Raw genomic sequence first — 12,409 nt, forward strand, 5'->3', positions numbered from 1 at the left:
TTGTCTACGTGTTGTGGCGTAACGTGACACACGGGCTAAGTTGTACTTGTTATCTTCAAAGAAAATTCAGTATTAGCATATTTGTAATTATTTGACTGTTGGACTTAGATCCTGAACAAGCTAGGCAATAATACGTGGTCGTTTAGACTTTGTTTATTAATGACGTTTGTACGTTCAGTCAGTGTTCTCTTTCTTTACAGATTTAACTATAACTTTATTCAACATCAGTTAGGAATAGACATGCCTCGTGATTAATCGTATTAAAATAACAAGTAGTGTTAGTACAAAGTATTAAAGATTTTCAGCGCCATAGTTTACAGGATGCTATGCCAAAAGAACGTGTTGAGGTTCGGTGAGATAGTATAAATCATGAGCACGACTCTGAAAGTAGCATACAGAGTTTAAATACCTTGGGTTTGAAACGTAGTTATGGTAATTTTCTCTGAGAAAAGTTTTTTTAAATTCTGATAACAGCAGAATTCTCGGATGTTTTCCAACGTAAGAAGTTTATGAGCACTCACAGCTTCACTTGAGTACGACTTGTCACCTAACGTTATTTAATAGGTATTTATATTATAGCAGCTTGAGCAATACAGTAAACAAATATAAGATTGTAGTGAAGATCTAGTCTACTCGTGGCAACACGTGTTCTTTTATATAGCATTAGAAAAAAAAATTCAGAGTAGTTATAGCATTAGTAAAGGCCCGGCATGGCCAGGTGGGTTAGGGCGTTCGACTCGTAATCTGAGGGTCGCGGGTTCGAATCCCCGTCTCACCTAACATGTCCTTTCAGCTGTGGGAGCGTTATAATATTACGGTCAATCTCACAACTCGTTAGTAAAAATAGCTCAAGAGTTGGCGGTTGGTGTTGATGACTAGCTGCCTTCCCTCTAGTCTTACATTGCTAAATTAGGGATGGCTAGCGCAGATAGCCCTCAAGTAGCTTTGCGCGAAATTCAAAATAAACAAACAATTGATATTAAATCTGATATATACAGCCAGTTTACATTTGATCAGAGGTTTCTGGATAAGATGCTAAGTTGTTATAATGTATTTTATTTGGGGATAAGAGGAAAGGTTATGCTTCGAACATGCTAAAGTGTTTTTATTATTTCATAAAATATAACAAGAGCGAAGTTTTACATCGTAATAGCAGTAAATAAATTATGTATAACTTCTGCGTACGTGTATATTCTACAGTACCTTTCTAATTTATTTATTTTTTCCCACGTGGTCAAGATTTGTGTGACAAGACACCAACCACTTTTGTTTCATTTCTTCTGACATCACTTGCTTTTCTGGATCAGGTCAGCACGTGTCTGTATTCACGAGCTGGTTGATTGGACCATTTGTTTATAGCCGAGATACTGCATAAGGTCTCCCACGCTACATCTACACGAAGTCCTTGCATGTGATGACTACAGAGTATAAGATTGCCGTAATTGAGTCCACAAGTTTCGACCTTGTATTAATTCGTTTACGTTCAGCTAAGTTTCTGTTATTTTCACCTAACATTTGTTTTCGCGTTATTCTTTTTTTGAATCTAACTAAAGTATGTTCACACGTAAAATTACAAAATATTTCGAAACCATGTAATTGACACTCAATATTTCAGCTATCCATGTGCTTTAGAATTTGATCTTCCAAGTTTTCTTGCCTTTTCATGCGACCAAATCCCATTTGTTCCAACCACATTTGTTTTCACTCTTGTTACTTAAAAACGTAACTACAGTTTTTGATATTCTGCAGTGAAACATAAAATTGGTCAATTCTCTGTAACGTGAGCACGTTAAGTCGTTTCCAAAGATTGGGATGCTAAGATCAAATCCAAGATAGATGCTAAATGACAAGAAATATATATATATGTTGAGGAATTTTAAAGAACAAAAGTAATATAAACCTATGTATGCTCTATGGAACTTTGTGTTATTTTTATTAGCGCAGCATACGTGGTGTTCCAGTTGGCAAGCGTTATCTCCGATGTTATATTTAAAGAGACATTATAATACTTTCACTCTTGACGTGTATTGACAGGATACTTTATTGGGCAGTTGAAGCCATATTTTAAAAAATAAACGTTTCAGCGTAGACGATAAACGGAAAAGTAACATGATAAAATTGTTTGAAAAGAGATGAGAGTATATTTTATTGTCCAGGAGACAGAAAACCTTAAGTAAAGACTGTAGGCTAACAGACGCAATCGGTCAGCTAGTAGACGAATATAACACTTCAAACACAACAATCTTGTGGTTTTGGGCTATCAGCGTGTGGGTCAGGATTTTAGTCTAGCCTAAAGCTATTACACTGTTAGCTCTGGTGATCTATCAAATCGGTGGTCACCTTCTTCACAATATTCTCTAGATGGCACTGTTTTACCAGTTTTGCGGCAGTTAACGCAGCGTTCCGCAACATGTGCATATGCGTGTAAAGGTATCACAGGATGACAGAGGGCGCTGCTGATGCCCTGCCTTGAGCACGGCGTCGCCTCTCAACCAGTGGAAACTGTCAGACGCTGAACAGGAGAGGCTCGAGGGTGGTATAGAGACTGGACTTGGGATATCGACTTTTCTTTTCTTTTTTTTTTTTAATAGAAAGCTGTTGGTTGAAGCTGTGCCATTGCCTCGATTGACGTTACTTAACTAAGAAACTGAACTGTCTGAATATATATCGTGGAAATATATATAGTTTTTTATTTTCCCAGGTGGAACCTTGGCCGATGAGCCAAGTACAGGATGACCTTAGTTTTGCCAGCGTTCTGTAGTAACCACCCTCCCACCTCGAACTTATCTCTATTTCCTGAGAGTACCGTCATCTCAAGTATGCCTTGTGGTTTTGACAGTGAACCTTTGGATTTTGAGTCCGTGTTGTTTTCAGGCGAGTGGCCGTCGTCATTACGGGACATGCCCGGGTCAACACAGGACAGTGACTCATTGAAAACTGCCCCAGGTAAGGCGCTCTGTAATTTACTAACTCAGTCTTCAGAAACTAAAGGTTTTGTTTTCTTTTTTAACCTTTACTGGATGAGGCGGCTGTTGGACTCAGCAAAGATAATAAGGTCTTTGTCTGTAACCAGTTTAGGAGAGAAGCAATGTACAGTCTAAACTACTGCTAGTAGTCATGTTTTTATGCGTAAAACTGCTAAGTTCAAATAGGTCAGCGAACTAGATGTATATGAAGTGTGTGAAGATGCACATGCCTGCTTGTAGAAACTTGAGGTAAATGTTATACTTGAGTAAAATATATGAAGTTTTAAGTTCGGTTATTATATTTTTTTCATTTTTCGCCAGTACTTACTGAAATTAATTTTCATAATTTGTCATATTTGAATTGTGCTGTACGGGAATTTAAAACGTTTCATATTTCGCGTGAAATATTTAGTGTCATTTGAAATTGCGTGCGTTTAGTTTACGTGCTCACAAGTATATTAAAAGTGATTGTAGATGAAAGCACAGTACACTTAAACACGCCATTTGATTATTTAAAAGAAGGCATGTTACTGTATAGTGGTTTGTTTTGTTGTGTACTGAAAATTAACAGTAAAGTTGCGTAAAGAAAATATATTTTTTTTACCTCTATTAAAACAGTAGCCAACTTTGATGTATATGAAAACAGAGACAAAATGGCTGTTAGAAAGTGATTTGAAATTGTTTATATGTAAAGCTTTGCCGTTTTTTTGAGGATATGAAACGAGACAAAATGTAAATTTACCAAAAAGTGGCAGATGTTTAACATTGTTTAAAGGTGGTGTACTATTAATAATATTACTTCATTGTTATCCGCGGATTTGTAAAATATTAATTGAATTTTGAACTAAGTATCGTAATCTTTGCTACTTTTACTACAGAAATCACCTGAAAACGGAGCAATTTGTTTTAAGGCAGTCCGTTAACCACTTTCTTTGTAGTTGCATGACCTAAGGTCATGAAAAAAATTGAATTTACTTATTAAAATATGAAAGTACTGTCTTTTAAGCTCTGTGATGGTGTATGAAAATTAGCATAGTGTGCAGAGAACAAATGTCGTATTAAATGTACTCCTGTGTACTCACCGAGAATCTTGTTGACTGTGTTGGATTATTTTGAATTAATTTTGTATTGCGACTGAAGTGGCTGTGAAAGGTTTTAATTCTCTTATCCAGTTTGTGACTAATAAGGTGTTTGAAAAAGAACTCAGTGAGGAAATGTGTTATACTTACTGACATTAGCCTGGTTTCTTTAAGACAGTTGATATCGTAACCCAAAAAGATGCCGTCCCAGATAACTAAGGTCGAACTTGATGTCTGATTTTACGTACATGACATAATGGTAAATTTGCGCACTTATCATTGTGCCAATGAGAACTGCTTACTCTTTCAGTTTCAGGATAGTGGATGATAATGTTTAATCTGGGTTTTATTTGAAAACCTTTGCAATTCTATATAGTACAACTTGCATGTTTTAGTTGAAATTCCATTTTATGGGAGATAGATATCTTGAATAAGTTAACAGTCACTATTCATTTTACAACTGATGAGATTCGTTGACGAATAGCTTGTGGATATTTTTATAGCCTAGATTTACTCTTAGTGTAATATCTTATCTAAAACGAGATATTTCAAAATCATTTTTTCATTATGAGCTCAAAAACGTTTTATTTTCTCATACACGTCAGTTGTGTAGAAAGTGTATTGGCAGACTTTGGTTGTGGAAGATATGAATTATACTTCTACACTTAATAAAGTAATTTATTTTATAAATGCTATTTAATTACATAAGACATTTTTCATGGTTACTTAGTACGCTGTTATAACTCAAACTCTAGCTGATATTTTGGGGAAAATATTTTTATGTCCATGTTAACTCTTCGGTTATGTGAGTCGTAAGTACTCAATTATTAAATAAACTATTTTACTCGTGTTTCACTTTTTTGTTCATTTTATTTGCACATATGTTCTTCGCTTTTGGAACTAAAAGCAAATACATTAAAAATCTTTTGTCTTATACGTGGTGTTATTTCCCCCATCCCCAAATGTATCGTAGAAATTAGTTTGTGTTGTAGCGAATAAGTTTTTTAATTTTTGTTTTTCACAAGGTATGGTCATACGTATAGTAATAAAATCGAACATTTAAACAGTTTTTTTTTTCTTTTTTCGGCGTTTGAGCTCTACAATAAAGACACTACCAAGGGAAGGCTTTAAGTTGTTTACTCGTATGACATCTGTCTCGTGCTGGACACGAGGCATTTACCAGATAATAAACAGCTGAAGGTTACGTACTTCCAGGTGTTCAGGTCAGATGCACACACGGTAAAAAGGAAGGGGGCCAACAGAGGAAAATTAAATCCATTGTTGAAGACAGAGTTAAGTCTGAGCAGGAACTGCTTTACTAGCTGGCACAACAAGTTTACACTGTGTAGGTCATTGCTCTGATTGCAACGTTTTGCGTGTTGAACGCCCGTTGTGTGGATTAGGTGCTAACCTTTTCTGCTCTTTTATTTTCAGGGTCATCTGGTGGCGATGTATCTGAAGGCCGACAGCTGCCCTCTAGTGACAACAAGAGAAAGTTTCCTCGGGTTGAAGAAGTGAGTGTAAAGCGTGTAAGGAAAGAAGACGATGTTAACAGTTACGTGGACGTTAAAGAAGAGAAATCAGATATTGATCCGGTTAACACCGTTTTGGTCTCGGACTTGGAAGTGAAAAGTGTTGACCAACAATTAGAGCAAGGTCAAGATGAGGAGATGCCTATTGATGATCTGTTACTTCCCCCTCGACGGCGTGTGCCACAGCTGTGGAATACGCGCATGCGTTGGAAAGACGAACGGCGAAAGGTATTAAAACTGTCGATGAACAAGTTACGGCGCATTAAGGACCCCGAGGCTTCTTTGTGTCGGTCAGTTCTCATCAACAACACCGTTAAACATTTACAACAAGAGATCCGCGAAGAAAAAAATGGAGGTCACCGCGTAGTGGGAAGAAACAATTATGTCTCAGACTCCAGCCCTTCTCCCGCTTGTGAACCTTTCTCTCCACACCCTTCTTCCCGAAGTTGGGCTTTCGATGCTGAGCCCACAGACGTTATTCCTCGAAAATCTCGCAGTGATCCGGTTTCCTTCTCTTCTAGCAGTAGCGTAGGAGAAGACGCGACCAACTACGATGAAATATTCTGTTTGGACGAGGACGTGCTGCGTGTTGATTTTCCCAGTAGACACTCTCAGCCGCAATCAAACGGTGGATCCGTTTCTGGTCAGTTAACTAGCTGTGACTCAGTAGCCTCCTGCACGTGCACTGCCTCAAGCGGCAGCAATAGCGTAGTTATTGCTTGTTCCAAACCTCATTCATCCAGTCACAAAGGAAAGAATCTGGACGACTATAGTTCACGCCGTCAGACAGCCTCTCCCAACCCATGTGCCACAGAATACCGCATCAACCATGAGTCATACCTCTCCGACGCGTCGGTGCTGGACTCGGTTGTATATCAAAAGTCTTTTAGCATCATTGGAATCGTGAGAGCGACTTAACGGTCGGTCTTAAAATACATTTAATATGTTAAAGTTGTGATTATTTGGAGTTAATCGGCCGAACATCAAGTTACTTCTCCATTCTATCCATAATTCTTCGCCATATAAGTAGGCAAGAACAAACAAGATTGTTTAATGGAGGCAGCTGTAAAGTTGGTTTTGTATATTAATACAAATACACGTTTTTTTTCACCCTACTTCACCACAGATTCGTCTGTGTGAGTGAGAAAGAGAGATCAGTCAGGTTGCAGAATGTGGGTCGCTATGGGGTAGTGACCTGGTTTATTAAGACTGCAACTAAATAACAGCTACAAGGAAACTGTTTCTAGGCAAAAGCGGTTCCGCAAACCAAGTGGCCTATAAAATATTGACTTTATCCTCGTGCATTAAACCAGTTTAATGTCAGCTACAACTTTCACACCTGGTTGCACGCTTCCGGTATTGATAATTTAATGTTAATTGATCAAGTTTATAGAGGGTTAATAAATGTTATCAGTTGTTGTTTTTTTTTCTGATGTTCAGCTCTTAAAAATATAATAAGACCCCTGATATATTTATTTTAAGTTATGTTTTTTACTTTGAAAATCAAGTGACGTGTTGTTTTTTGTTTAAATGTGTTATAGTTTTGCTCACGAATTTGGTCGATTATTAGTTTGTGTTCGATTCGGAATCATCGAATTAGTGAGAAATTAATGTGAAAATATAAGGTTTTCTTACTTTCATTGTTCGAGATATAAGAAATTTCTTATTTGGGGGAACTAACACCAATATAACGCAGAATATTGTGTTTAACTACATTCTAGTTAACCACGGGATTAAACTCAAGGTTGTAATTTGTTTAACATTTTACAATACACACATTTTATGAGACGTGGCTTGTGATTTCCTTCAAATATTACTTCGTACTTTATTACTGTCAAACTATTTCGGTTGAAATTGGATATATGATGTATCATCATTTAGAAACTTGAAACAGGCAAAGCAATATGTCTTTATAACTTCCATTCTTTCTCTACCGAGTTAGTATATACAGTAGTATGAAAAGTTAGTAGAACACTTCAACATTTCATTTTTTTAGCGTTACACTCAAATTAATAATTATTGATTTGCTCTGGAAATTAACTTATAATTATTGCAAATTCATTATGATAGAAACTCATTGGATATCAGTTTTTTTTTTAAATAAAGTTCTTTAGTTTCTCAATGGTATCGGTAACAACTGGGCTCCACTGTTGCGTGGTGTCCATATCCTCTAGAAGTTGCTGGTGTATTTCGTTTTTCTCCTGTGTTCAGAGTATTTCTTTAGTACACTCATTTATTTTTCAACTGTGTAAATTTCAGCAATTCCAAAATTTGTTCTGTGGGGATAAGGACGTTCTGTCTGGACTTTGTGGTTATTATTCAGTTCGCTGGAACTCTTCTGAACTTTCTTTGCCAAAATAATTTCGACATTTCTTATAAGTATGTTTGGGGTCATTGTTTTCTTGAAATATGAAATTCTGCCCAATCAGTTTATTTCAAGAGAGTATAGTGTGATGTATAATGTGGCATCTAGAATTATATGAAGGTGGCTGATATAGTGCTCCAAACCATCAAAGACCCTCCTGTATGTTCGACTCTCCTGCCACTGTCCTAAAGATCGAAATGTATGTTCTTTCGCAGATATCTAGTCTTTGTATAACAAAGACCACATAGGCCATATTTCTGGAATGTTCATTGGATTGTTCTTATTCAAACTTTAGGTGTGTGTGCCACTTGTTGATGTCATCAGCAAGGTTTATCGCATTTTCCATCGGTTTTTTCAGAAAATTGATTTGTATATATCTTTTTCGGTGAACTTTGTTTTCCGTCATCAGTATTGTCTGTTCAATGTGTACTTCCAAGTACTTGGTGAACTACTGGGATGAGTCTCTTACAGTTTTTCCGGAATTGCAGCAAGCGACGTGTAGAGAATTGACTTTGTCAGAAGACTCTCATCCTCCCTCTTTTAGCATTTTAATGGTAAAACTGCATTATATTGGCTGTACAGGATGACATTTTTTAAGAAAGGAAAAATTATTCTTCATATATATCCATGAAAAACTTTGTGAAAATCACAAACTTGTATACAATAAGAGGTCCAGAAACAGAACACAATCATACATTTCAATGTTACTCCACTTTATATTGATTCTAGATATTAAGTTTGACACAGATCTATTGCATTTAATAATTTGTAACTGTGTTTTGCTTCTTCCATAAAATTTTATACTAATTAAAGCTGCAGCATATTAAAGTCATGGATAAATTAGAAAATCAATAATTAGCACAAATTTAACATTTAATGTTACAATGGCTTTATTTCGAAGGCACAACATGTCAAAGCTGCAAAGGAAAGAGGTGTTCTAATAGATTTGCATACTGCTGTATGAAGACCCCTGAAATTTCAATCGGTAAAGATTGAGAGCCAACCCGCAAAACAAAAACAAGCATTTAGGTTTTTTTTTTTTTTATCGTTCTTACAGCTGTGCCCAGTCGTGGTGACCTTCGATTGTTTTCTTCCTGAAAGGTCACGTAAGATTTGAGTACTTTTTACCACAAGAGTTCCAACTGCGGATTTTTTATGATTATTAAAAATGCATACAGTTAAACAATCAGTTTTATATTCTGTGCAATATTTTAGTTCTGGTAACTTAAAACTTTTAGATATTCAGGAATATTCTGATGTAAAACTCCCATTGTATTTCAAACTATCTCCTAAATAATAACTTTTAGTTAAAATAAATTGCTGACGTAATGGTTTAAATATTAGGGTTTAAAATCAATGATTGTACTTTCTAAATAGAATATCCGATGATAATTTTGCAGAAGTTTATTGGGCTAAAACCTGACCGTTTTTTATAGCAGCATCATACAATAACTCAATTTGGTATCTTATGAATGCATCTCTGTTTGAGAACATTGAACAACCTCAAATTTACGTGGTTATGTAGCTGAAATATATTTTTTAAACTGTTAAATATTGATATCCAAAAGTGAAACAAACACAACTAATATGAATCTTTAGTAGCATACATATAGACACGTATTTCATATCCGTATGATTTCTTTCGTTGATGACTTTGAATACACGGTCACGGGTTATTGAGTACATGTAAATATATTTTATGGTTCAGTGTTTGTAATGTCATTCCATGTTTGTGGTACTTGGTGTAATAGACCCTAACGTTTATCGTAACACTGGGGATGGGGGTATATAACCAAATAAGTAGAATTGCGTTAATTTTGTACATAATATTTTCCTCTCCAGCGGTTAACTTAATTTTAGCATACAAGGAAAAACAAAGATAGCATTAAGTGTTTTTTGTGCATTAGTTAGGTGTTGCCAGCTAAATTATAATACGTTTGAAAAATGTGTATGTTATGTACAGTTCTTGTCTTTACTGATTAAATTGTATTTGAAGGGAAAAAATATATTTTGAAATGGTTTGAAATGTTGATTATTTGTGAAATTTATGTTGTGTCAAGCGTATAATAAAAGTATTAGAAACTGGTTAGGCGAAGTCAAAATTAGAAAGTGACAGGTGTGTTTTTCGTTGTGAAAATCTAGGTTCAGGGTCTTCCACTTTTGGTGGATGAGTCGTGTGTTAGAAACATGTTTCAAGTTGGTGATTTCAGCAGAAATGTAAATATTTACCCCTACGTTTTGACAAGTATGAAAATTTTAGACCTATGATATCGATCGTGGAATGATAGAGCCTAAACCACTCAATCTAGCAGTGTAATTAACCTGGCATCTATTATTTTACTCATGTTACGTTTGTCTGCGTTGTAGCTTTAAGATAGTGTGTTTTGGTACTAATTTCTCAGTGTCACCCCCTGACCTTGGCATATTTTGATGCCTCATTTTCATTATTATTTAATCAAAAAGTAGGCATGTTTTCCTTTTGTCTAGTCTCTTTTTATACACAAGGTCTATTCACCGTCACAGACTTTGTATGAAAGCACACTGTATTAATACACGTTAAGATAAATCATAAGGTTTTTTACAATGAAGGATTCTGTTTGTATCACAGGTTGTTGGTGGCCCGCCACCATAAGTTCTTACACTCGTTTAAACCGCATAAAATAAATCAGATTTGTGTTTGTTCATGATGCTTTTTGTTGTCGCCATTGATTGGTGTTCTGATCGAAATACGAGTTTCACACTTAATAAAAAGTCGAATGTACTTGTATTAAAAGTTCAGACCAAAATTCACCCCAAGATGACTGACTATTCATTGGGTTTTCCTGGCTTAATAAATAATGTGCAAACAGAATTTCTCCTAAATAATTAAAGCTAAGCTCTAACATATTATTTAGCCCTAATTACAGCTCCAGGAAATTATACAGATTTTACTGAATAAATGCAATTAACCTCATCGTTGTAGTAGAACTTGTATTCGAAATGGAAATGTTCCTTAAAGTTTGTGAGACGAGGGTTTCTTTGGTATATAAAAAAATTGTGCACGTCGTTTTTTGCTCGAAATTTATTGAAAAATTAAGAATAACTTAATTAACCTAAACAGTTTTACCATCATGGTTGGGCTATTTAAAATAGCTTGGTACGTTCAAAGTTAATATGGTTATTGGGACTATAGAAGCCTGAAGTAATGTATCTGGACTCTTGCTATACACCAGAATTGTTTATAACTGTATAGTATGTTGTGACCTATAAATCTTTATATTTAAGACTCTTATTTCAACAATTAGAATATATATTCAAAGCTAAAGGGCTAACTAAAACGTTGATAATTTGAGATAATTTTAGTGACAAAATAAATTAGCTTCTTATCTGAGCTATACTGTTTTTCGATACGGTATTTGTATTTGAAAGGGCGTTTAATACTGTTTAAGTTAAATAAAGCAAGTTACTGTTCCTGTGGTAGTGATTATTCGGAAGTACCATGCGAAACGTTGTGGCCGAGATGACTTTCATAAGAGTTTAGTTATAACGTGCAACTTTTTTTTTCTGTTATAACAAAGATTGGTTTTTGAGCTAGGAAAAACAAAGACATTTCCGTTTGTGAAGTAGGTTTTTCTTTAAGGTCGTTTGTTTGATGATAAACTTTACAAAACCGATCCTGAGCTTTTTAAATGCTTATAGATGTTCCAATGTTTCTACCTATGCTACTATTCTACCAGTCCGAATAGAGCTAGTAGTTATTGTATTTTCATAAATAAATGAAAAGCATAAGAAAACCGTTTGTCTGTCTGTTTTATATTGTAAGAAAATACACATTTAAGGTTCACCTTTTTATTCTAGTACATTACATGCTTGCTGATTATGTTGGAATTTGTTCAGAGGTTTTGAATTTCAAACTATAGAACCTCCAGAGGTTCGGGACTTAAGATTGGATATTAGCACGAAGAAGTACTTGGAATTGAATCAGACTAAACTAACAAGATGATATAAGACATCTAAGAAGAAGCACAGCCGTTTCACGTGCTAAAACGAATAAGTTAACGTGAACAATAACCGTCGTGTCTTCTACTCTGTACATCCATTATCAAGGAGCCGGGCGTGGTCAAATAGCGAGGTTGTCTAGAGTGTAAATTCGAGGATTCTTGGTTCTGTTGCTGCATGTATCAGCTCCGTTTGTTCAGAGAATGGATGAACCATAAAGTAACGGCCGAATTTCGTATTTCTTGAATAGTTTAGGAATTTGCAGTAGGTTGTGATGAATAGCTAGCTACTAGTCTATCGGTTCAAAATTAGGGACAGTGAAAATCACGAGTAAAATAAGAAATCTTTGGAAGTTCGGTGTTCCGTTGCAGCATGTGTGTTATATGCGATACATAAATTTATACGTTTGTGGAGAACAATTACGTTCCAAATCGGGAAAAGTAATGCGTGGCTACCTTATCTTGCGACGGTCCAGGTGGGTTAAGGCGT

At 35.5% G+C, this 12,409-nt stretch overlaps 1 protein-coding gene across 1 annotated transcript; it reads left to right on the forward strand.

Moving 5' to 3' along the window:
* The first annotated feature begins 2,471 nt into the window (after positions 1–2,471).
* On the forward strand, positions 2,472–11,715 carry LOC143251812 (uncharacterized). Its single transcript, XM_076503054.1, has 2 exons — positions 2,472–2,946; positions 5,480–11,715. Exons 1-2 carry the CDS (start codon positions 2,733–2,735, stop codon positions 6,493–6,495), a joined length of 1,230 nt encoding a protein of 409 aa, XP_076359169.1. The 5' UTR covers positions 2,472–2,732; the 3' UTR covers positions 6,496–11,715.
* Positions 11,716–12,409: the final 694 nt, after the last annotated feature.

The sequence above is a fragment of the Tachypleus tridentatus genome, chromosome 6 (genome assembly GCF_004210375.1).
Source record: "Tachypleus tridentatus isolate NWPU-2018 chromosome 6, ASM421037v1, whole genome shotgun sequence".
In the NCBI taxonomy this organism is placed as follows: domain Eukaryota; kingdom Metazoa; phylum Arthropoda; class Merostomata; order Xiphosura; family Limulidae; genus Tachypleus; species Tachypleus tridentatus.